Source organism: Drosophila gunungcola (assembly GCF_025200985.1).
Source record: "Drosophila gunungcola strain Sukarami chromosome 2R unlocalized genomic scaffold, Dgunungcola_SK_2 000004F, whole genome shotgun sequence".
Lineage (NCBI taxonomy): Eukaryota > Metazoa > Arthropoda > Insecta > Diptera > Drosophilidae > Drosophila > Drosophila gunungcola.
This window is the reverse complement of record NW_026453167.1, coordinates 4,013,622-4,039,503: the sequence shown is the minus strand read 5'-3', so window position 1 is coordinate 4,039,503 and position 25,882 is coordinate 4,013,622. Positions and strand designations below refer to the sequence as shown.

Below are 25,882 nucleotides of genomic sequence, written 5' to 3'. Positions count from 1 at the left end.
TGACGTAAAAATCGCAACTGGCAAAGCGGCTCCTCGGCTGTCCAGTGCGCCGGCTCCCTCGTCAAATGTCTTAATTTCCACATTTTCACATTTTCCGAGGCTGCTGGGCCCAGCGACATGCAGTTTTGTGGCCCGGCAGTACGAGTACGAGTATCTGACAATTAGATCTAAATTATGACGCTGTTTGCACCATAAAGAAATCGTTTTTCTCGGCTGCCTGACTGCCGCTTTGCTCTGGCCAAACAATAGACAGTTAAGGCCGCAGATAAGATATGTTTTCTATATGGCCGCTGCATGATTTTCGCTGCATTTAATGAGCGTTCGAGCTTATATGTTGCGGCAACATGTTGCGATCCAACCGGAAATGCATTTCCGACAAATGTTGCGTGTCTCTCACGCACACAGCTGCACAGCAGCCTTGCACAATGGGACAAAATGCCCTTTTAGCGATCATAAGTTTAAAATTAAATCAATCGTAATAGTTGCTAATATGTGTTTGCAGCACAAGATGCTTTAGATGTTTCTTCAAAAAAGTTCTCAAACGTCCCTGTAATTTTAACTAAACACAAAATGCGCAGAAACCAATTTGCTAAAGGAGCTGCATGTAAAGTCGAGCTAAAGCTTGTAAAGTTTTTTCCATTAAATAACATTTATTAGGCCTGGTTCTATTTTTTATATAGAGTCTTAAGTAAATTGGCATGAAATCATTTGATAATTTAACAAACAATTTTTGTATTTTTTTTAAATATTTTTTTTTGTCTGATTTAAATAATTAAAAATTTTTCCTTCGTTTGTTTTTCTAAAAAATAAATAAATAACAGTATTTTTAGTTATAAGTTAATGGCACACTAAGTGCTAGTTTGTCCCACAGTGCAGCGCTTAGCATGTGTATGGGTGTAAGAGTGCTGCCTCTTTTCTTACCTAAATGAGAACTTTGGTTTTCAAAATTCAGTCGGCATTCGACCATCAGATGGAGCGCACGTCTCTGGTCCCCAGTTAAAAGTAACAAGTAAAGACTAGTGCTGTGCCCAGTTTCGTGATTCCAGAACAGAACAGACAAAATCGGGGAAATGTAAATAAAGCCAGGCAGAAAGTCTCGAAATTCGAAAGCTCAGCGAAAATTGTGGGCAAAAGTGCGATCGCGAGTCGGCAACTTTTCATTTTGTTTTCATTCGTGCAGAAAATGTTTTTATTTTTTTGGGTTTTTTATTAAACTTGATTTCATGTAATACCTAAAAGTGTCATATACATACACATACTCTCTGCATGTTGGTCGCTAATTAATTGGCAAACAAACAAGTCTAAGTGCGAAAGTTATTTCTAAAACCGCAACATCGCTAGAAGGCGCAGTTAAAAAGGTGAGTTCATAATAATCGTTTAGTTTTCAGGAGTTCCTGAAACGCTTTCCGGAATGAAATCCCAGCCCCAGACAAACTGGTATTATTTGGATATTTTGTTTAATTAACATTTGTAACAGACAGATTTTTCCACGTACCATTTGCCCATCTCAGACAATAACAAAATTCTTGCATAGTTGTCAACAAAAGGCGATCGAAAGACTCAATAACAGCTCGGATTTCATGTGAGCCGATATTTGTTTTTATTTGCGGTTTGCTGAGTCTCGCAGCTCGCAGCTCACAGCTCCATCTTCAGATTCAGATTCAGATTCAGCGTTAGCTCCAGCTCCAGCTCCAGAATCAGATTCCGATTCTGATACTGATTCTCATTCACATTCAGATTCGGAAGATGATGAGTGGTGCGAAGTCGAATAAGCAAATAACAAATTTGAAGAGCGCGCGCGCTTTTCTCCCGGCCATCCTGCATATTTCCTGTTTACTTTTGGACATTTCTGGCCGTTGCTAATGAGCCGTCGAGCGATTCTTCTAAGCGAATCAACTACAAACAGTTTCGAGTGACAAGTGGCGTTTTTTGTTTTTGTTTTTCCTCTTTTCGGCCAACGCTGCGTATGTGCAACGCGTGGCATTCGAGCGCTGGCAAAACAAACATTTAGCTGTCGCAGTCTACGGATCTCAGTGGTCAGTGACTGTCTATATGTCTGTGTTTATCAGCCGAGCCTCCGCCCAGAGCAGCAATAACAACAGTGCACTGGAAAAAAAATGTGATGCTATGACCTATTCGATTAAATAAACATTTTGGAGACTGAATTTTAATTTGATTTGATTGTTAAATTAATATGTAATATTTGAATATTTAATTTTGATGTTTAAATATTAAATTAATTTTTATTGCTTTATAATTTAGCTTTGCTGTTTTAGAACGATCATCTAATGGCTAGGGCACTTGTCACAGAAAGCTCAAAATTGTTCAAAGTTTATAAGGCTATTTGGTTATTAGAGTCTAAAGTTTTACGCTTTTGTTGTTTACAAAGAATATTATTTATTTCTTTATTTTAAAACCTACCTACTACTAATAAACAAAAAGATTAAAAAAATTATATCAATTTTATTATTTAAATGCTAAGTTTATTACTTAAAGCTAAACTTTTTTATTGCAAAAAAGCTAGTAAAATCTCCAGTACTTCGCTGGCAGATGGTAGTGTGATTAATGGAAGTGCGTCCTCATTTTTATGGGAACTACCTATTTGACCCGCTCACTTCGATTTGATATTTAGCCTATTTTCTTTCCGTGCAGGCAGTCCAGCTGTCTCCTCTTGCGGTGCTGCTGCTGAAGATACAGCCACAGTCGGTTCGATTTGATTTGTTTGTTGGCTTATGTATATTTATTGAAAATTTACTGCTTGCATAACAAACAACGAGGCTGCTGCTGCTGCTGCTGCTGCTGCTGTTGCTGTCATATGCAAATGCCCAAGTGGGCGTATGGCGTTAAAGGGGGCGGGGCTGCCGTCCAAGTGTCATTAATCTCATCTCGCGCCAAAACGGAGACGCACAGTTTACTTTGGCTGATGAGTTTGCCGAAAGGAATTTCCTGTTGTTGGCGAATGACAAACTGTTTCCTTAGAATCCCCCAAACTCCGGCCAGCCTCATCGATTTCGATTTGGGCCGTTTTGTTACTCTTATGAAACCAAATACGTTGACCCTTATTTTTTTTTTTCTGTTTTTTTCTTAGCGATTTGAACCTCAGAGCACAGCACAGCACAGTTATTCAGTTGTTGGGCGACCCACAGGGTTCCGCAGAACGGAAAAAGCTAAAAATAGCTTTAGAGCCGGGTCTGGCATTCGCGATCGGTATTGCGCAATCGGCCTGAATGGAGCTCAAAGTCGGTCGGTGGTGACTGGATTGCGAGTCCAGGCGAATGTAGAATGGATGCTTAGCCACACGGAAAGAAATCAGATGCGATACGAGGTCATTACTTCAGTCGTAAAACGATCGCTATGACCCTATCTCTAGATTTTGAAGGAAGTTAGAATAAATGTTCTAATAAGGATTTTTCAAGAAGTTAGAACATATGTTCAATAAGGATTGTTCAATTATTTTAAAAGGATTAAATCAATCGATGCCTTATTCAGACTAAAAAAAAAATAGTACAAGTTTCAACAGGCTTCAAGAGATAAATCCAAACTTTCAATAATCTTGATTGTGAATAACCCAAATATAATTTAAGCAGAAAGAGTAAGTAAACAAACTACGTTTGAATAGATAAAAGTCTGAGCTTCAAAAATTTCCAAAATTAGCAGAAAACTATCAACGTAACTTAAGATTTTTGTGAAGCCCTAGATTAGTTTCTCAATCTATAACGCACAAAATATTAGTTTAAGAAATGTTAGCACAAAGAACTTCTTCACAGATCAAATTGATAAAAGCCCTAACTCAATTTTAACTTGTCAGTAATCTCAGTTTGTTATTAACGCATTAATTGTGTTCTGTGCAGTTGGATTATTTATCTACAAGTTTCTCAGGATAGGATAGCTTGTTGTCGCGTTCTGTTTGTTTGGCAACTCTATCTGTTTTCCCTAAATTATTCTGGGCCGCCGTCTGGAGAATCGGTTTTCTGGGCCGGACAAAGGGACACAGAGCACGTGCTTCCAACTAAGTCCACCTCACAATAATGCGTATCAGATGGTTTGGAGTTCTGCGATCTGGGATCTGAAATGCCTGGGAGCAGCTTAATCTAATACGCAAATGTAACTGAAGGCGGTGCAAGTTGTTTATGGTGGAATACCTGAGAGAACCGCAGTGAAATTTAGCACCACGTTTGATGCAAGTTTTTTGGCCAGCCTCGAGCTTGAGGTTGAAATTATGCACTTGTTGCTGAAGTGCAGCAGCAGCGACAACAGCAACAACAACAACAACAGCCCAGGATCAGCGCAGCAGAAGATGCAATTCAATACAAACGAAAATGCGCACAACAACAAAAAAAAACACATTTTGCGAAAATCCAGAATAAATGCCCAAAAACATAAAAACAGGTCTTTTGAAGCGGCGGCCAACGGTCAAACTGCATCTCCAGAAGAAGGCATTCGCCATAGTTATATGGTATGGATATGGTGTATATATATTTATATATATATATATATATATATATATATAGCCCCAGACAGTCTGCTTCTTGGGGTGTGTGTGTTTGTGTGGACCCTGAGTTGGGCAATGCAGTTGCCGAAGAGAATGCATTTTGTGCCTTCCTGTTGCTCCGGCGCTCCTTGCATTTTTTCGCGCTGCTGCTCCTGTACTTTTCTTATTTGTTATTTGTGGCTGTGCCCAAAAGACATTTCTGCGAGCATCAAGGAATTCGAAGCATTTGCTTACGAAAACGTTGGGTACAGCAAAACCTGGTAGGTTCGCCAGTCAGCCAAACGAATGTCCTTAGCGGATCAGTCGCGATCGGTGGGTGCTGCAATCTGCAATCTGCGGCATTTTATCTAGGCACGGCCACGTCTGATTAACACTTTCACCGCACTGCCAGAAAAATTAAGAAAAATTAAGAAATTAAATAAAACAAGTTACCAGCTTTTCAACAACATAAAATTTATGAAGGTTTCACAAAATGAAATTTGGACAAAAAGATATAAGACCAAAGTTAAAGTTTATTTCAAGCAACAGATTCTTGTATTAAATAGGTTTCGAAAATATTGTTTAAATTCTAAGCAATTTTTATAAACATAAATTTATTGAAGTTTACAAAAAATGCAATTTGGACAAAAATGTATAAAACTAAAGTCAAAGTTTAGTTCTAGCAATCGATTCTTGATTTAAATATATTTTGAGATTATTGTGTATAATGTTTTTAGATATAGTTATTTCAAAAATAGAATATTAGTAAAGTTCCAAAAAAATGCAAAAATCAAAGTTTAATTCTTGTTTAAATAGATTTCGAGACTATTATTTAAATCGAAAGCGGTTTTTTTCGGTGCAAACGGGGGATATATTGCTCGTACATGTGGATTAGTCCGTTACATTTGTCGTAACCAAGTTATTTGCGATACCGTCTGCAAAGGTTATAAAAACCCATTGACTGACCGGGGTCTAAAAATAGCCTGGGCTGCAGGAATGCAGCTCGAGCCGAAGACCGAGCTGCTGCTCCAACTGCAGTGCAACTGCACTGCAAAATCCCCAATCCCCAGTCCCCAATCGCCAATCGCCAGCTCCACGGCAAGTGCGTGTGTTATTTTTTTGTGCTTCTTTTTTTTATATTTTTTATGCGGCTCTGTGTGAGTGCAGACATCGTCTGGCGCGCCAACTGGACAATGGACAACCGCCGGATGCGGAGACGTCGACGAAACTGCAGTCCGACTGCAGTCGACCGACATACCGCCATCTAAAATGTCGCAACGCGTGTTAACGCAATAATTTTTTTGGCCGGGCCATGGACATGAACTCCAGGCCCAGACGCAGTAGGTCATTAATTGCCGGAGGGAAAGGGCTGCAGTTTCGGTTTCTGCAACAGCAGCTGAACTTTCGATACTGGTTTGAGGGCTTGAGGGGTTGAGCGGTTGAGGGGGTTGGGGGTTGAGGGCCAGACCCAGCTGAAGTGGGCTAATTGAATAGGGTAGCACAGTCGCCTCAAGGACGTTCGCCGAGTTGGCCAAATTAGGATACTCCAGCCAAGTCGTCACACTCCAGTCACGTTCAGTCTGTTCTTTTCCGTCTGCATATGTTGTTGTCTTGAGCACGTCCTTTAAGTCATGGCGACGTCGACGGCGACGGCGATGGCAACGGCAGCCAAAATAAAACAAATGCCAAACTAGCGCGCCAAACTGCAAGTCACAAACAACCAGCCAAACAAACAAACAAACCAACAAACAAACAAACAAACAGACAGACAGGCAGGCATAGAGGCTTGCTAAAGGGGAAAGATACACTCAAAGAAAAAAAAAGCGAAACATGAAAAGCTTAGTCAAAAAATTGATAATGGGAATGCATTTCGGCAAAGTGCAATTCAAATAAAAAAAATTTCCCAAAATAAAATTTAACTATTTCCAGTGGAATCGAAAAATCTAGTACCTAAATTCTCTTAAAAGATTTTTGTTCGAAAACTTTTAAAAAACCCTATCAAGTATTATAACAAAAATGTTCCAAAAAAAAAAACAAAGTCAACCGGAGTGATTGAACTTAGCTGTTTCGTAAAGTTCATTATTTGAATTCTCCCGAAAGCTTTTAATTTGAAAAAATCAATCGATGTTCTAGAATGTGGTAGCTTGACTTCAGGAACAATTTTTTCCTACTATAAGGTTGTACTCAAATGGGAAAAATGTAAGGGTTTTATATGCCACAAATGTAAATTATTGAATGAAATTTGATTGCCCATCTCATGAAGTAAAATAAGCAAATTTTTTTAAATTTTCATAATTTGATTATTTATTCCAAACTTTCTCTATGTGCACGGAGCCAGACAGACGGTGCATAATGCGGCAAACCTACAACACAGCGGCGGCAGCAGCAACAGGTTCTTTATTTTTAGTAGTCGCATTTTGAAAACCGCCTGCTCAATGTCAACTCAACGTTTGAGACTTAATTGTTGCCTCTTGGCCGTCGTTTTTGTGCAAAACATTCTTGGTGCTTGACTGTGGTTGCTGCTGTTGCTGCTGTTGCTGCTGCTGCTGTTGCTGCTGTCGCCGCCGGTTGCATCATGTTGCTGGCGTGCCACTCCAACTTCGAGCTGGAGTGGCAGTGTGCTTTGTCTAATTGAATCCATCCTTTGCCTCTTACTTCTTACCTCTTACCTCTTAGCTGTTACCTGTTAGCTGTTACCTGTTACTCGAGTGCGTTTGCCTACCCTTTTTTTTCTTTATCCGCAGCACTTGCCGTTGTCATGCCTCATCATCATCATCAGCCGACGAGCAGCCAAAACAATTTGACATTTCTAAAATCGAATTACAAATTCAAGCGCAGAGCAGCGATGCCGGCCATCCGCGCACTTCCTGCGAGATCGACGGCAGCGGAAGCGCGTACACTGAGCCAATTAGCGGCAGCAATGTCAAAGACGTCAGCAGCAACATCAACATCAGTAGCAACGGCAGCAACACAATTGGCAAGAGCAACTAGCCGCGAATGTAGAACAATTCTAAGTTTATTTATAGTAAGCGCATGGAGCGTTTTGCAAGAGTTGGCCAATTGCTGCTGCCATGGCCGTGACGTCAATGCGTTGCCCGATTGCTCTGACGAGGTGTCAATGGCACGTGAACAACAGCAACATCAGCAACAACACCGGCAGCAGCAGCAACAGCAACAGCAACAGCAACACCAGCAGCAACACGAACACTTGACCAGTTCTAGTCCAATGAAAAGCATACGCTGCACGAGAACAACACCAAGAGGCACGGCAGCAACATCAGCCGACACCGCAGCAACACCGCGAGCAGCAGCAGCAACTACTGGCGCTGGCCATCAGTTGGTTGGACAGCCTTTGATGGCTCTGTTAATTGGATTGCTGCTACTGAATTTTCGCCTGGCGGCGGGTAAGTAGTTAGTTAGCTAGCTGCATGTCAGTTTCTCCGCATCTGCCAGATACATCTGTATCTGAATCTCTGAATAGTATCTCAAGAGAGTGGCGCCTGCATATATGTATATTCGCCAGTTCATTCGCCTTGATAAATGTGTCACATTATTCTCAAATGTGACGCAATTTCTCACAGCCCATATCTCCGCTTGTTTGTTTATCCAGCAAATCCAAAAAACTGCTTGGGTCTGCCAAATCGATTCGATCACAACAAGCAGAAGATCAAAATCCAGATGAACAAAAATGTGTGAAAAACCGCGCGAATTCACAGCAATATTTGCAATCAGCTCGCGCGATTTCCATTAGCAGCCGGCACATCGCATTCCTGCTGAATCTCAAACGTAAACAAATAATATTTGTTTTGCTTAGTCCAATACCTGCACGTAATTTGACCACTGTGAAAGGGGAGCTCGAACTGTTTTCTTCCGGTTAGCTCAGGGAAATACAATTTTCATTTTACACCTTATTTTTTTTTGGGTTTTCATGTACCTTATATAAACGCTGAGAAATCGAAAACACATTAAAACTGTCAACTCAACTTATTTTTTGGCCATGGCTAGCATGATTCATTACACCATTAAAAAAAAGAAATATTGTATATTTGTTTTATAAGTTGTATATAATGTTTTTCATTAGCTTAAAAGATATTTGCTATAAATATAATCGTTTTTTTTTATGGTTTAATATTTAAACAATGCCAAAATCAAAGATTTAATACATTTGGCATTTGAGTTTTAAGAATTTTAAACAAAGATTCCCAAATATATATGTTTTTACATGAATATACATATATGTAATAAATGTTTCGAATTACATATATTTTTGGCAATGACTTTTCGGTGATAAAAATGTTATGAATTGTATATATATTTGGCACTTTTGCTTTTGAGTACACAATTTGTTCATTAAAGATTTTGGCCTCTCCATAAAAATGTAGTTGGTTTTTGGTGGTATAACATTTGTGCAACAACCGGATAAAGAAGAAGGTTACAATGAGAAGCTTAGAATTATTTGCGATAGGTTTTAAGTTGATTCCTCAAAACTTAGGGGAGTTACAAGGCATCTTTTCTGGCCTTTTGGAGGGAAAAGGGATTTTTCTGAAATTTTTAAATAAATGTTTTGATGTCCTTAATAGGTGGCACCTGTTGGCAGACGCACCTGGGCAGTGGGAAGTGCGGCCAAGTCTTCTCCACGAACATCTCGAGGTCGGAGTGTTGTGGCGCCAGCCAGAGCTTTTCCTACACAGATCGCGAGCTGAGCAGCGTGGAGTACTTCTTTGCGACGGCCATTGGTGGCGGAGTGGAGTGCTCGCCCTGCATGGGTGAGTGGCTATGGTTTGGGGACTATTAACTTATGTTTTATGCCTTATTTATGCCTACTAGAAAGCTGCAAGGGCTTTAAGTGCGGGGCCAATAAAAAGTGTGTGAAGCGCAAGGGTCGGCCCAAGTGCGTTTGTGCCCCTGAATGCGGGGCAGCGCTGCGTCGCAGGACGCAACAGCAACATCAACGGCAAATGCAACTGCAACAGCAACAGCAACAGCAGCAGCAACAGGACATGTCGCGCGAATCCCGTAGCCTAAGTAGCGAGAATTCCAACTACAATTTAGAATTAGACGGCGGCAGGCAACGCCAACGTGCTGATAACCAAAGAAAGCTGCAGCTGCCGAGCGAGTCGAAGCACCGGAGACTTTTGATCATAGACAGCAGCAATTTGCCAGTGCCAGTGCCAGTGCCAGTGCCAAAGCCAGTGCCAGATCAGCCCACAAACTCAAACTCAAACGCAAATGCCAATGCTGGCACTGCCAAACGTGGCCGAGTGGAGATGAGGGGCTATGAGAGGCGCAGGCACAGAAACAGCCATGGCAAACACTTAACAAGATCAATGACGACAGGAGCCAGAGCCAATGACTCGTCCCCGGCAGACAAGACGCCCAGGCAGTCGCCTGTACATGCAGATGCAGATGCAGATTCAGATGCAGATGCCGATGCAGTTGCAGACTTGGCTCAGTCTAGACTTGGCGACTTGGCAAATGCTAATGAACCCGCCAACGACATTAATAGACAGTCGGCTAGAGTCAGACACCAGCATGCCAGACGCATTGAGCATGCTCCAAATCCCGGTCCAAGACCAAGTCCAGACAATGGACTGCACCATCGAATGGCAACAGAAGCCCAGCAGTCAGCAAATACCACAATGTCTGGCTCTGTCTCTGGTTCTGGCTCTGGCTCTGACTTTGGCTCACATCCGAATCCGAAGCCAAATCGCATCTTTCAGTTGCAACGCGGAAGTGAAACGGCTGCGTCATCAGACCTCGCTAATGCCCATGACTTGGCTCTTCTGGGCGGAATCGGCATCGGCATCGGAATCGGAATCTACGAGCCCCTGCCACTGGTGAGTCTCCATTCTCCATTGTTCCTCACTCACTGACCACTAACCACTGCCCACTGACCATTGCCTACTCCTCGGGGCTAACTCGGATGCTTTTTAACCAGCAGCAGCAGCAGCATCCACAGCAGCCACAGCACTCGAATCCGGTTTGCGGCTCCGACGGACGCACCTACAACACCGAGTGCCAGCTGCGCAAGCGCGCCTGTCGCACCAACAACGCCCAACTGGAGGTCGCCTATCGGGGCCACTGCAAGAGTGAGTCCGCCAATATCATTTACCATACGCCATATGCCATATGCTATAGCCACTGCACTGGTTTAAAATAATACATCAAATTGGGATTTAATTAATTAAGAATAATGTTTGCTATAGCCACTGAACTAGTATAAAATAATACATCAAATTGAAAAATTCTACATACCTTTATCGTCCCAAAAAATTATAACAATATATTAAAAGAGTACAAAAATAAATATTTTAAAATACTTGAATGTTAGTGCACCCAAAAAAAATTAAAAGTTTAGTTTTTCTAAGACAGCATTAAAGTATAAGTATTAGTTCAATACTAAATAATAATATAGCCCCCATACTCTTTAGTTTCATTTCTATACCGAAGAGCCTAAAGCTATAGTCCTATAGGCCTTAATTAGATAGTAAGTTAGTTAGTTTTATTTTGATACTAAGCTGGTGTTAATATAATACTTATTGAGACATTTTTCATACCCAGCAGTTTAAAATTCATGTAAAAATAGTTTTTTTTCTGTTTGTATGCACTTTTATTAATTTCTATTTTCGAGTATTTTTTATTCAGAGTTGTGGTCAAATTGAAATGAGGAGAGGAGTATAGATAAGTTACTTTGATAAGCATTAGATCATAAGTTACCGCAAATTGAATAATGATATAATATTGTAAAACAAATCCATACATTTTTAATTTAATTATAAAAATAATTATTATCATCCTTATTAGCTCCGATGTGCTAAAACTAAGTTGACCAATTAATCATGGTTCATTAATTTGATAACAAAATAGATATTTATAATTGTGTAGATTTTAACTTTATTATTTGAGGGTTCTCAGCTCTATGTTTAGTTTAGGCCGTGTGCTTTTCTAAGTGATTATTTTGGCTACATTAATTCTTAACATTTCTGTGAGTGTAGGTGGACTGGGTTGCTCGCGTGCCAAAACGCAGCAGCGCCACAATTAGATTAGATGACAAATTATTGCACATTTCAATTACGGCCAACAACTTGTCGCCAGTGGTGAAATCAACTGGCCAACCAGCCAACCAGCCAGCCAGCAGCTAGCCAGCCAGCCAGACTGAAGCCAGAAATGTTGTGTAATAATTTAATGATACAGGAAGCACTCGCAAACATGCTCAAATGATCAATAAAAACGGCGTACAAGAACGATGAGCCAAGAACCCAAAGAACTTGTTGGATTAGCCGCAAGCACACGACATTCTGTTCTATTCTGTTCTGTTCTGTTCTGTTGCTTCTGCAACTAGCAACTAGCTTCGAGCAACTTGCAACACATAACCGGCAATGGCAGTGGCAACAGCAACAGCAGCAACACCAACTTGGCTAGCAGCAACAGCAACAGCAATTCCAGCAATCTAACGTTGGCGCGTGCCAATATATCGAATGGAATGCCCAATCGGCAATTCCGATCCGATCTCCGGCGACCACTCATTCGCATTCAATTGCGAGCAGAAAAATGATTGCAATATTTCGCGAGTGTCGCAGTTGGCGCCAAGGCGTTTCGCGTTTTTTTTCGCATCAACGGGCCGCATATGTCCCCCTGATAAATTTCGACAGTTTATTGCCGGCCATATAAGCGCATGTATATCCCAAGAGATCCGAGAGTCCACGAGTGGGGGTACGGTACGGTACGGTCTTCAGGCTAATCATAGACATTGGCCAACTACTTATTTATAGGCACAATCAGCGCCTCTATGCGAAAAGCATTCGTAAATGTCAAAAACATAGTTGCAAGGTGCAGCATCTTGCGATGATTAGTGGCCATGTTCTTTTCAAATGGTTGAAAGGGACAAAAAATAAGGAATTAATAGTGGACACTTAATTTAAAAACATATATTACAGGTTAAAGGTTACATTTTAGAAAAGCAACTATTTGGTGCATTTTATTTACAAAAGGGGAAATTCAATATTTATTTTAAACATACAATATGATACCGTTTACAAAAGTAGTTTAATTAAAAATATATTTTGGGTGTGGTTTACATATTGTAATACTGTAAATAAGCTATGACGTTGTTAACTAAATGACATTTTTTAGTAAAAGTATTGAGTAAAATTATATTTAGGGTGTGTTTTACATATAATTGTATTGTATATGTACTATGTATATTTAAGATACAATAAAATATATGTTTTTTTTTTTTTAACTTGATACAAAAGTATTGTGGCTTACATTTAATTGTATTGTGAAGGTACTACACTTCAAATATAACAACAATAAGTAAATATTTGTTTTGTTAATTTTAATACAAAAAGCTAACCACATATACTCTATAATTATTAAGCTGAGCCAGTTTCTAAGTCCTTGTACATTTAATCCCAGAATATATTTCATATTTCATAACAAAATCCTTTAATTTATCCACCTTCCGTAGACAGTTGCAGCGGAGTCCAGTGCCTGAATGGGTTGTCCTGCGTGGAGGACCAGTACATGATGCCGCACTGCATCTCCTGCCGGATCGAGTGTCCCTGGGATGGACTGGATGCAGATGCGGAGTTGGATGCCAGTGAGGCCGTGTGCGGCGTGGATGGCAAGACATATAGGAGCGCCTGTGATATAAATCGAATGATTTGCAAAATTGGACGTTCCATTGCCGTGGCATATCCGGGACCCTGTCGAGGTATGTATTTTTTGGCTGCAGACAGCGAAAATCCATCAAATTAATTGGTATGGAAAGCCTAGTTGCATTCGGCAAATGCAAATTGTTGCCTGCAATCGCGGTGCTGAATAGCGGTTGTGCGAATTTAACAACAATCAACAAAGAACCGCAATTTTGCATTTGATTGACTTGACTGAGGTTTCCAGCCAGCCCAAGTTGAACCGAGTTTAGTTGAGTTAAAGGCGAATCGAATCGCGTCACAGCCACAAGTTGTTGTTGTTGATGTTGTTGTTGTCGTCTGCAGCTTGGCCATATCAAGTTGCCGGCTCTCTCGGTGTTTGACTGAAATTGCTACATTTGCTTATACGGCTCCATGATTGCCAGCAATTTGATTAGCCCGTCAGCTCTGCTCCACATTGACTACAAGTACGGGTACTGGCGCATCCACAATTACAGCGAACACTCGCGTCGTCGGCATCATTCATGCTTATTAATTCTGCGGTTGCCATCCGATTGATCGACTCCGATTTCCAATTAATTATAATGCCCCAAGTCGGCCCACGACAGAAAGTGCACAGCGAGAAATCATTCAGTGCTGCACACCAACTTTATTGTAAAGTGTCATTCCTCATATTTGTCATATTTTTAACTTAATCGCTTGATCAGATGACTGCCATAGAAGGTAAAGAGATTTCACAAATATGTCTCGCCCTTGTCATAGTTTTCCAATCTGGTAAATTTATTTTACTTTTATTATTATTATTAATTAAATCCCGATGTGCTGTGTAAAATCCTGAGATATTGTATAGGAATTACAGGGATAAATAAATCCCGAGTCATAATAAGAGTACAGGAATAATTAAATCTTGGGATGTTGTATTGCGTCTCACCCTTGTCATTGTATATATATGCTATAGCTGCATTTGGCATTGAACAGTTAATAGTCTCATCCAATTATATATTATATATCATTTACATTTTATTTTCATATTAATTCTTTAAAAATATTTCGATATCTGAACTATATCAGCATTTATTTAATGATTTTTAGGAAAAGAAAAAATCTTATTTCTTTATATATCATTTACATATTATTTTCATATTAATATATTAAGAACAATATGAAGAAATGAAAGAAAATCTTAATTCTTTAAAAATATTTCGATATCTGAACTATATCCTTTGCAAAACTAGTGGTAAGCAAATTAAATCTAATAAATTGATTAAAATTGTTATAAAAAGTATGAAGACGTCTCGATGTGTCATTTTTGACCAGAACGATTTTTAGGAAAAGAAAAAATCTTAATTCTTTAAAATTATTTCTTTAAAATTAACTTTGATATCAGAAATATATTTTCTACATATAAATTGATTAAAATTTTTTATATAATGTATGAAGACTCGAGGCTCCCGATTCAATCATAATTTTGTATTTTGCGACAGACATTTATCTTCATCTATTACATAATATCAAACTGATCTATGTAACATGGATATTATTTCTTTGTCCATTTTTTTCTTCTTTATCGATTTTATAATTTTCTTTGAAAAATATTAATTTTTTAACATTCCATAAGTGCGAGAACCAGAAATATTTATTATTGACTTAAAATAAAAGAAAATTCTGAAAAAAATTGAAAAGTTAAGCTAATTATTAAACTAATTGAAACGATTTCTTTTTATACAAAAACTCTAGAACCAATAATTTTTTAAATGGAACAACCGCATCCACCAGAAAGATTAATTTAATATTGATACAAGTTTCATAAAGTCTTCGTTAAATACAATTCGCAAACGCTATATTCATTTCGTAGGATGTGTAATATTTGAGCACCATATACATTTTTTAATGATTTAAAATAAAAGAAAATGCTGAAAAATTTTTTAAGTTAAGCTAATTATTAAACTAATTGAAACGATTTCTTTTTATACCCCAGAACCAATAAATTTTTTAATTGGAACAATCGCATCCACCAGAAAGATTAATTTAATATTGATACAAGTTTCATAAAGTCTTCGTTAAATACAATTCGTAAACGCTATATTCATTTCATAGGATGTGTAATATTTGAGAACCTCATACATTTTTTAATGATTTAAAATAAAAGAAAATGCTGAAAAATTTTAAAAGGTAAGCTAATTATTAAACTAATTGAAACGATTTCTTTTTATACCATGACCCTCGAACCAATCATTTTTTTTTCCTGGAACAATCGGTTACATTTGTTTTTAAGAAATATATCAGCAATGTTCTCATGAAAATACCTGATTTACTTAAAAAAATATGTATTGCTTGAGCTAATTAAATTATTATTACAAATCTTTTAATTATGATATAAAAAATAAATCCAATTTTTACATTCTGCATATTACGAAATAGATAGTTATACATTTTTGATTATATGATAACTTTTCTTCAGCCATTCACATTGCATTAACATCTATAATTGATCTAGACAATTGGAAACATGTATGTTTTCATTTAAAATATAAAAAAATTATATTAATTACTTATATTAACGTAACCATTTAAACAAATTTAAACGTTTCATTTTAAACCGAAATAACTGAACTAATCTATATATATGTTTATTCCTCGCAGTTCATAGCATGACCATTTAGTTTAAATTTGCTTTGTTAAACTCGTTGAGTTACATTTTTAAAACAAAGTTGCAGTTTGCTGAGTTTTGGTTTGATATTGGTATTCATTATGAAAGTCGATTTCATTTCGGCGTTTTTGATATAGTTCTTACAGATCTAAGAGTAACTTTAATAATTCGAAATAATATTGATTTTTGTTGAGCTCATTGAATTACATTTCTGAAAACATATTTATCATTTTGATAAGGTATTTTTTAATATTAGGTATTCATTGACGGTTGTGTTATAATTCTAACAGATCTAACAAGTATCTTTATGTAGGCAATAAGTCATCACACGTCTCATGCTGATATTAGGTATATTAAATATTATACTATTCTGTTTAAACGTTCGGGCAATAGTTTCATTTAGTTATAAGAAACTTGGTATATATCATAAATTTTCTTCCTGTGTGGCAATCAGTGGTGCTGGAAGGCGTGGAGGGCGTGTCGCTGTCGCACCAAATCCGGAGACGAACTCGAGAGCCTCTGAGCAAATCGGATGGGATGGGAGACATAGATGGAGACGGACGGAATAAACTAGTTTAGTATGCCATGGGGGCTGAAGACAAAAGAGGGCTGCCGTGCTGCAATTGCCTGTTAATTGCAGTGTTTTGCTGCAAATTACAGCGTGTAGTTAATGCGAAAACAAAAGCTCCAACAGCAGCTGCCATTGACAAAATTCCCCCATACGGTCATTCTGTTCGGTATTATTATTTATCAATGATGTGGCTGTGTAGTAGTCCTCAATTTTCATAATAAGTATTCGGCGTCACTACATGATACTTCATTTATTAACCTTTATTGCGTGTAACGTTTAACCATCTGAGCTCATGCATTTTGATATATCCACTTGGGAAAGTTGAACCTGAAAAACAAATTATTAAAAAAGGAAACCGTACTTATTAGAACTTCTTGGGGCTTCTTGTTTTGTTTTTCACATGATTTCTTTAGCTTTCACTTCATTTTAGAAAACACAGCGCTCAAATTTCGGAAAGATTTCTAGATACACATACACATTCACACTCGATTTATTCAAGATTTTTACGGTTTCACATGATTTCTTTAGCTTTCACTTAATTTCAGAACACACCACTCTATATACACATTTCTCACTTAACACACCTTAACGCACAGTCGTGAAATTCTTCCAAATTTTTTTTTTTTTATGTAACTTTTTTTTTTTTAATTTTGATGTGGTTTGTATAAGAGCTCACAGCACAATGAACCAAAACTGAATGGACTTTCCTTAGGTAAAGCACAAACAACTCCAAATTCTAAGATATATTTTTCAAAGCCTACTTGCTAATTACATTAGATAGCTTCTAGATTGCAGAAGAGATACAAGCACTTACATATTCATTCACTGGTTGTCCGTCCATTTTCGTAATCCCCCTTAACGGTAGCCGGGTTCTAAATAAAGATCATTAGCTACTATTCACTCTTGCTTTTAGTCTTATGGTCAAGATGAAAAACACGTGTGCGTGAGTCCATGCAGTTTGTTGATCTGCGATGCCCGTCCCAACCGAATGCCCCTGGTTTCGAGCCCTGCTCCTTCCGCGTCTCTGGGCTTCCTTCCTGCTGCTTAATGTGCGTCTGTACTCGTTATGTTACGTGGATCGTCTGGCGATAAGATAATGCGTTGGCTCCTCAGCCTTTTTATCTTCATGGTTAGTAAGTTTATGGCTCTCTGGGCATTTGTTTGTTTTTGTCTGCTTTCACATAAATATTTTGCCGTCGCGATCCGGGCTCAGGCTTGAAAAAATTCCAAGAGGGGGAAACGAGAGGAGAGGGGCAGAGCCGGCAAACCACGGCACAAGCCACGAAAAGTTTGCCGTTGGCCCCAAGAAATATGACTACACGTACAAACCATTAAAACGCCATTTTCGCAACGTTCTGCGGCGACGCAGGTTCTGTGATTGCAAACTCTCGAAGAGTGGATGAAGTCCGGTCTGGGTCTGGGTCTGGGATGGCCATCTGTCCAACTGTCCAGCTGTCCAGCTGTTCAACTGTCCAACTGTCCAACGACGTCGCGACGTCACTTTTGTCTGGTCGAGCGTCTGGCTCTTCTTCCTCTGGGCCGACTGTAGTTTATGATCGTATTAAAATCACCTTAAACAACACGCAATGCCAAAATGGCCGGTCTTGGCTGAATGGGAACACTCATGTACACCAGACACATGACCCACGACGCATCCCAGACCAAAACAGACCAGACCAGACCGAACCGAACCGAACCGGACCAGAAGAGCCCATCCCATTCCATTCCATTCAGATCCCATCCCATCCACACAATGTTGCAATAAGTTCCGCCAACGGCCGCCGGCGTTGATTAAACCACGTCGACATAACAAATTATAGTTGGCTCGCCTTGTGACGGCATTATCAGCCATGACCAGCGGTGCAGCAGCTCCCGCTCTGGAGGCCACTGCCACATCCATCACAATCAACAAGTGCGCGGGACATCGAGGGGGGAGAACCTCCTCCCCTCCTGCACCTCTCTGCATAAAGGACGTATCTGCCTAAAGCTAAATTGGCAGTTGAAATTAATAAACTTTAACTGTTACGAATTGCTAGACGGCGGACTTTCACGCACCGAACTGCAGATGCAGTCGCACACATCCAACCTCCCTTGGCGGCTCCACCCAAGCCCAAACCCAAGCCACAACCTCCATCTCCAGCTTCAGCTTCAGCTCGAGCTCCAGCTGCAGCTCCACCTCCATTGCCAATGCAATTCCGATCGACAATGCCCGGAGGGCTCTGTGCAACAATGTTGCCAAGTCGCAGATCATGTCGACGATAAATACATATATATTTTGCCCCGCATTTGCGGCTGCGCACCGCTTGGCTGCTTTATTGCTCGACTGGCTGACTGGCTAGCTGGCTAACTGGCTAACTGGCCGTCGCACCAGTCGGATGTGGGCTGTTGGCCCGGTCCGAAGATGCTACCAGTCTTGCGCGGATGGCTCAATGATGCAGGGGTATGGGTATGGGGATGGGGATGGGGATGCGGATGGGGAAAGGCAAAAAGGAAGAGCCCTTGTGCACAGAAAGAAATATGATTCCATTTCGGTGATCTTATTGATATTTGAGTAAAACAGATTTAACGATTTATGGATATTTTAGTAAAACAGATTTAAAGAAGGCAAACGAGAACAAAACTTAGTTATCCTAAATGAACTATGCAAAGTGAACAAAAAACTGATAACGTTATGATTTTTGATTCTTAATTTCTTTTTTAAAATTTAAAAACCAATAATTATAATTAAAACTAAACAATCCATTTCTTTTTTACACCGTTAATTTAGCAAAATGCTTTATAAAAATTGGCTTTACTTTTATTCCGAAATCAATGAAATTGTTACTAAATTACTTTAAAACATTTGTTTTTTGAAACTATTTTTTTCTGTGGATTTGTGTTGCTGTATCCGAGCGCGTGGTGTAAATAATGTGCTAGCTTAGAAAATTGAATTTGCAGTAGGCACAAGGAAAGAACAGCAGATTTAAATATGCATATGCATCCTTTATCCTCTTAAATCAACTCTTCATAGTTGTTTTTGTTCCAAATAAAATGCCAGAAATAATTTCTATAAAGTTTATTACAAAGTATTAAGGACTAAGTTCTAAAAATATCCTTACAAATTGTACATTAATGAGTAAATGAATCGCCAAGGGCAAGTTTTTTTTATTGAAATTGACTGGTTTGGGCCCTAAAATATTGGAAAGTTTTCCCCAAACTGGTGCGACTCGTCTCCTGTAATCTGGGCAGCACCTGCCCGAAGTCTCGTGGAGGGCAGGACATGCAGTCGAGTGTGCAGGGGCCATTAAACCGAAACTGCCAGTCATAAAACAAAGCCGAAACTTAACCACAGGCAGCCGCCATTAATGCGCTCGCATCGTAAACTTTATATTGCAGCGGGCCGAGCTGTGAGCTGTGCGGACATCAAGTGTGGGCCGAAGGATAGCTGCCTGGTGGATCTGCAGACGCGCCAGCCGCGGTGCGTGTCCTGTCGCTACAAGTGTCCGCGGAAGCAGCAGCGACCGGTGAGTGTAGACGTCCATCCGCTACCCAAATGTTCCATTAATCAGTGAGTGAATGATTCAATCAGGTACACAAAATATGCGGCTACAACAACCATACATACAGCTCGTGGTGCGAGATGCACAAGCACTCCTGCGAATCCCGATACTTCATTGGCGTCAAGTCCCAGGGGAGCTGCTAGAGGATTGAGGAGGCATCTCCACGGCCCACATAGTCCACATTATGTAGCGTGTTCTTCCGTAGTTCCAACATCCAAAGATTCTCGTTGTGCGTTTTCGTGTTGTAATCGGTGGATGGGCCTTAGCCTTAGGCTGTTGCCAACCAAGCTTACACTACACTATATTATCGGATACATTTTACATACATACAGGGCAAAGTATTATCAACCATACAACATACAACATAACGTATTGCAGCAATTCTTATCCAGCATGTATCGCAAGAGAAACCACATATCTTAAGAGGCTTTTGTATTTAACATTAACATAGGCTACACCGTAATTACTTTAAACGATTGGTTTGTATGCGCATTTCGCTCGCATTTAGCTTAGATCCGATCCACATACGCAACGTCATATTTATTTAACATAACCTTCCCTCTATTCTTTTTGTTCATAAGCGAAGCTAAATTAATTAATTGACTGATAGCTTAACCTTATAGCAAGATTTTTGAATTAATATATACATATAATATATATAGAACCGATGTATATATGCATACATATATATACAATACTTATGAATATGTTTGAGTAATTGTTAATTAAATGTGTTTCCAACAATCATAAATGCCTTTTTTCTAATCACTGTCATCGAATATGTCGTTGGCGCGTTGATACCGCGCCTGGGTGATCTTTAAGTTGGCCAACTTTCGTTTGTCCATGGGTCGGGAGCTCACTGGGTCACTGTTCCCCAGTCCACTTGTGCCCTCATTGGCCACCACACTGATCTGTGAATAAAATAGAATCAGCAATGGGTAAGTTTTGTATATGGTAAGCTTTCCTAAATACTTACAGGCGCCAAAAGTCCAGTGCTGGCGTTGGTCTTGCCCAGAGTATCGCCCTTTTGCCAGCCCAGTTTGCTCAGCATTTTAAAGCCCTTGTTGGAGCTGCCAATCTCACTAAAAAATATGGCCATTGATCAACCGCAAAGCTGAATTTTGTAAGCAACTACTTACGTGTTCACACAAGCCACCTCGGTCTTTTCCTTATCCGTGCTGCTGCCCACTTTGACACGTCTAGTTGCGGCACGATCATTGTAGTTGGAGGCTTGACCATTGCCAATGGTCTCTACAAATTCTGAAATACATTATAAATCGAGAAATAAGATCTATTAAGCTTTAAGTAAGACCCACTCACTCTCGTTTTCCAGGCCATATTTGCGCTGCAGCTTCTTGAGCTGCTCCTTGTGGGATAATACAGTGGCGGTGGATGCGCCAACTGTGGCCACAGCCGGCGCAGGTGACTCTATCAACAGACCCGGTTCGCACAGCCCGCAGGTGCTGTTGCCCTCGTGCACATGGCACAGGAGTTTAGTCTGTCCCAAGGTGATGACACTGCCGTGCACCAGGTCCATAGCATCGCTGGCCATGGGCGAACCGTTGAGAATGGTGCCGTTGCGGGAGCCCAGATCCAGGCACTTGTAGATTCCCAGCTTGGCCGCGTAGTTGAACTTCAAGTGGCACTTGCTCACGTTCACGTCCGGAATGATGACATCGTGGGCACCCTCGCGACCCAGTGAGCCACCTTTGTAGGTGATCAAATGCAGACTTCCCACCTTTAGAGCGTCCACATTGGTCTCCTGGACAATGATGCGCAGCGAGGGCGGATACTTCTTGGCAATGTCTACGGAAAAGGAAAGGAATTAGTGGTTTAGACCTAAGAAATCGGCGATAAAAACGCGGAATTTCTAAGCACCTTGAAAGCGACCGGCAGCCTTGAAGACCGGAACACTGCTGTCCTCCGTGTCGCTGTTGCTGCTGCTGCTCTCAGCTTCGTTGTCGCTGGAGTCGGAGCTGGAGTCGCTGCTTTGCGACAGCTCGCCCTCCTCGGCATCCTCATCCCGGTCATCCCCGGAGTCCCTGTGCCGCTTCCTCGACTTGTGGCGACGCTCCTTCTTGCGCTTCTTCCTGCTGTGCTTCTTCGACTTCTTTTTTGCCTTGGCCTTGCGCTTGGACTTCTCGGCTCGCTCCTTAACCCTCTGCTTCTCGGCCTTGATCCTTTTCAGCGTTTCTGGATCCGTAATGACGCCGCCCAGCTCATCGAACTCGACCTGCTGCTCGTCCTCGTCCGCCGATTCCGGCTTGGCCGCCGCCGCCTCGTTCGCCTGCAACCAAGTGGAGAAAAGAAATCCGCGTTTTTATCGCTAGTTCTGGGCCTTGGCGCTTACCTAATGCATTGCTACGCATTCGGTCTATGCTTAGTTTGTGAAACCCGGCTAAAAGGCTACTATAGGCGCAGTCGCTCACAGGCTGCGCAGCGAGAAGGAGAAGAACGCTGGTTAATGTGGTCGTGGTGTGGCACAGGAGTCCGTGGCTAAGAACTCACTCACCTGCACCTGCGCCTGCGAGTGGAACTCGTAAGAGTCTTTGCCGTGGTCATAGCTGTAGTAGCAGCCTGTGTTCCCATCGTAATACAACCCGTACTCCTGGAAGCAGGAAGAGAGAGAGAGAGATTAGCAACTATTCGAGTCATTGATGTAGGTTCGCCGGTGCGATAACCCCTGAAAGTCACCGTGGTGCAGTCGGCATCGGCGCATCGCGGAATAGAACGGAACGGAACGTCATAAAGATTACGTACGCTGTTTATAGCTTATTTACCGCGTTATAGTAGTAGCCCGTCTTGGGATCGTAGTACATGCCCGAGGTCGGCTCGTAGACGAAGTTGTTTAGGTTTTCGGCGTGCTTGGCCGCCTGCCGCATCTCGTCCACAAAGCTGAATGCATCCGTCGCCGATACTGCAAAATTGAAATGCATTTTAATCATGGTAAATACGAATACTATGGTTGTTATTGATTAGGTTTTATAATATTTAAAAGGCCTTGAAAGGGTATACTTTTATATCGATCAATTAAATAAATATTGTTCTAGATATGGCTATTGATTTATATCCTTATTAAAGCTCGTAAAACTGTAGTTCAGGTTACGTGACAACCGGCTTTCTTGTGCAATCATTGCAATCATATTAGAAGTGGTGTGAAGGGCTGGTCGGTTTTTCAGCCAGGGGCAGTGGCGTTAGCCCGTGCGACACTTTAGCGCTAATCTCGGGCATTAGCGCGCCGGGATGTTTGACGCACGCTATATTAATCGACCTGAGACCCCAACAGATAGGGAAGTGGGTGGGCTGTACATGTAAGATGCACTCCTTGAAGCCGCACTATCTCTGCGATAGCTCAGGAGGCGTGTTCCAGCTTTACCCTCCCAGTGACAGTTTATGACTTTTATTGTCTTCGATATGGTGGCCAGCAAATGGAAAAGTGGCCTTGCCATTTTTTTTGCACGAATTCTGCACTCTCTTTATAAGAAAATTAAATTTAATTTAATTTTTATATATTAAACTTCACCCTAAAATATTTATAAAGGTCTGACTTGTGTAAATAACCTTACCAAATGAATTTTTATACAATTCTTAATATTAAAATAAATTCATAAGCATAAAGAAACCAATTTTTATAGTTAGTTTTCCTTATAAGCCAGCCTTTTAAAATGGACAATGGGATTTTAAGGATGTAGAATGTTAGGTTATTCAGATTAAGTAATACATGTCTTTCTTGATTGAGTTGCATTGGTGAATGGTGGCCTTTTTTAACCATCCAAATAGTAAACTAGACTCGATCTACAACTAATTTGTAGGGTGCCAAATCAGGAGCTATCGCCAGCAATTGACGAGCAGCAGCCGGGACTTAAGCGATTAGCATATCGCGCAGTTGTAGTTTCAGATTCAGATTCCTAATCCGCGCAAATCAGCTACATAGGTGTGTTTTCGTTTTTAATTTGCTACGCAGCGCCCAGATTGCAATGGCAGCAGTTGTTTCCACGTCTGGCGCACTGCATCCCGTCTTATCAGGCAGTTTCCAGTGCAGTTCCAAATCGCCGTGGGCTGGCCAGGCGCCTGGTTAGTCGTTACTCATCGTTCGAGGCGGTTACAACCAAGATTAGCCAAGCAAAATGCTGGACGCCGAGGTGCGAGAACTTATGCAACCCTTTGTGCTGAGCGACTACCAGGTGCAGGAGGTGTACAGTCGCTTCTGCCTGGAGGTAGCCCGCGGCCTGAAGCGCTCCACACATCCGCAGGCCAATGTGAAGTGCTTTCCCACGTACGTGCAGGATCTGCCCACGGGCGACGAGATGGGCAAGTTCCTGGCCTTGGATCTCGGCGGCACCAACTTCCGGGTGCTGCTTGTCTCGCTGAAGGGTCACCACGATGCCACGGTCGATTCGCAGATCTACGCCGTGCCCAAGGACCTGATGGTGGGACCAGGCGTGGAGCTGTTCGATCACATCGCCGGCTGCCTGGCCAAGTTCGTCGAGAAGCACGATATGAAGACCGCCTATCTGCCGCTGGGCTTCACCTTCTCATTTCCCTGCGTGCAGCTGGGCCTCAAGGAGGGCCTCCTGGTGCGCTGGACCAAGGGCTTCGACTGTCCCGGCGTGGAGGGCGAGGATGTGGGCCGCATGCTGCACGAGGCCATTCAGCGGCGCGGCGATGCCGACATTGCCGTGGTGGCCATTCTTAACGACACAACAGGCACACTGATGTCCTGCGCCCATCGCAACGCCGACTGCCGTTTGGGCGTTATCGTGGGCACTGGCTGCAATGCCTGTTACGTGGAGGATGTGGAGAATGTGGACCTCCTTCAAGCGGAATTTAAGAGGACGAAACGGCAGGTGATTGTGAACGCGGAGTGGGGTGCCTTTGGCGAGGGCGGGCAGTTGGACTTTGTGCGCACCGAGTACGATCGCGAGGTGGACGAGAAGTCCATCAACCGTTCGGAGCAGCTGTTCGAAAAGATGACGGCGGGCATGTACCTGGGCAACCTGGTGCGCCTTGTTTTGCTGCGCGCCCTCGAGCGCAGGCTGATCTTCAAGCAAAGCAGCCGGCGGCCGGAGTTCGCCAGTGTGCTGCAGAAGAACCCGGAGGTCTTCGAGACGCGCTACATTTCGGAGATCGAGGACGACTCGTTCCCGGAGTTTGCTAGCACCAGGAAGATCGTGAAGCAAGTGTTCGGCCTGGAGAAGGCCTCCGTGGAGGACTGCCAGACGCTGAGGTACATCTGCGAGTGCGTGGCCAAGCGGGCGGCCACTCTGGTGGCCATCGGAGTGAGTGGCCTGGTCAACAGGACCTCCAACCGTCGTGTGATAGTCGGCATGGATGGCTCAGTGTACCGGTATCATCCGAAGTTCGATGCCTACATGCGGCAGACGCTGCAGAAGCTGGTGAAGGCGGACAAGGAGTGGGACATAATGCTCTCGGAGGACGGATCGGGACGTGGAGCCGCGCTGGTGGCCGCGGTGGCGAGCAAATCGAAGTAGGTACTAACTACAATTGTAGCAATAATAGAAGGAATAAAGAAACTCTTGACTCACAATCGCTGGGTTTGTCTTTTTTGTCGGTGTCTTCATCATTGTTTGGGGAATCCTGGCGTTCCTGCAACTCCGATTCGGTGGCTTGGACGGCTTTGTCGCAGGAAGTCTTTTCTTGGTTTAGCTTTGGGGATAAATCACTTTAAATGAGATGGTTTTAGGTAACCCAAATATCCGAACTCACAAAGTGCAGCAGTTTTTGCTTATAGGCCGCTAGTTTGGTGTCGTATTTCCGAATAATTCCGTGCAGCTTTTCGACGTACTGCAGCAATTGTTGCTGCTCGCAGGCCTGCACATCCTCCATGCTCTTCAGCTCGATAAAATCATGATCCGCGGAACCTTCCGTTGATTCCTCCTCTTCAGCCGGCAACGACATTGCTTGAAAACAAGGAAATTTTTTAATTTACAAATTGTGATAAGAAACACAAGCCGTTTTGGGAGTTTTATTGCACTA

General features: G+C 41.7%; 3 protein-coding genes and 1 long non-coding RNA gene across 5 annotated transcripts; 2 read left to right on the top strand and 2 right to left on the bottom strand.

The window, feature by feature from the left end:
- The first annotated feature begins 966 nt into the window (after nt 1-966).
- LOC128253779 (uncharacterized) lies at nt 967-20,053 on the top strand. 2 transcript variants are annotated; one of them, XM_052982457.1, is made up of 8 exons: nt 967-1,358; nt 7,216-7,875; nt 9,052-9,237; nt 9,299-10,308; nt 10,413-10,560; nt 12,942-13,187; nt 19,722-19,849; nt 19,915-20,053. In XM_052982457.1, the coding sequence occupies exons 2-8, from the start codon at nt 7,230-7,232 to the stop codon at nt 20,026-20,028; spliced, it is 2,478 nt and encodes an 825-aa protein (XP_052838417.1). In that variant the 5' UTR covers nt 967-1,358; nt 7,216-7,229; the 3' UTR covers nt 20,029-20,053. The 2 variants fall into 2 exon arrangements, with proteins under 2 accessions (XP_052838417.1, XP_052838416.1); XM_052982456.1 differs by having other exon boundaries at nt 10,410-10,560.
- On the bottom strand, nt 16,109-17,274 carry LOC128253797 (uncharacterized). The gene is made up of 2 exons (XR_008267486.1): nt 16,931-17,274; nt 16,109-16,673 (listed from the first exon to the last, which is right to left on the bottom strand). It is a non-coding gene; the product is annotated as an uncharacterized LOC128253797 (long non-coding RNA).
- Nucleotides 19,387-25,882, bottom strand: LOC128253781 (angiogenic factor with G patch and FHA domains 1). The gene is made up of 9 exons (XM_052982459.1): nt 25,613-25,882; nt 25,432-25,552; nt 22,666-22,802; nt 22,398-22,493; nt 21,764-22,172; nt 21,206-21,691; nt 21,025-21,145; nt 20,862-20,967; nt 19,387-20,796 (listed from the first exon to the last, which is right to left on the bottom strand). Exons 1-9 carry the CDS (start codon nt 25,802-25,804, stop codon nt 20,647-20,649), a joined length of 1,818 nt encoding a protein of 605 aa, XP_052838419.1. The 5' UTR covers nt 25,805-25,882; the 3' UTR covers nt 19,387-20,646.
- LOC128253787 (hexokinase type 2) lies at nt 23,855-25,433 on the top strand. The gene has a single exon (XM_052982466.1). The coding sequence runs from the start codon at nt 24,013-24,015 to the stop codon at nt 25,375-25,377; it is 1,365 nt and encodes a 454-aa protein (XP_052838426.1). The 5' UTR covers nt 23,855-24,012; the 3' UTR covers nt 25,378-25,433.

Bases quoted from the DNA above. Each gene is read 5' to 3' on its own strand.
- LOC128253779 (XM_052982456.1), top strand. From the start codon at position 7,230: ATGCCTCATCATCATCATCAGCCGACGAGCAGCCAAAACAATTTGACA. The intron at 9,238-9,298 runs GTGAGTGGCTAT...TATGCCTACTAG, and splicing joins GGAGTGCTCGCCCTGCATGG to AAAGCTGCAAGGGCTTTAAG. The intron at 10,309-10,409 runs GTGAGTCTCCAT...CTTTTTAACCAG, and splicing joins TCTACGAGCCCCTGCCACTG to CAGCAGCAGCAGCATCCACA.
- LOC128253787 (XM_052982466.1), top strand. From the start codon at position 24,013: ATGCTGGACGCCGAGGTGCGAGAACTTATGCAACCCTTTGTGCTGAGC.
- LOC128253781 (XM_052982459.1), bottom strand. From the start codon at position 25,804: ATGTCGTTGCCGGCTGAAGAGGAGGAATCAACGGAAGGTTCCGCGGAT. The intron at 25,553-25,612 runs GTGAGTTCGGAT...TTATCCCCAAAG, and splicing joins AGCAAAAACTGCTGCACTTT to CTAAACCAAGAAAAGACTTC. The intron at 21,692-21,763 runs GTGCTTAGAAAT...CCTTTTCCGTAG, and splicing joins GGCTGCCGGTCGCTTTCAAG to ACATTGCCAAGAAGTATCCG.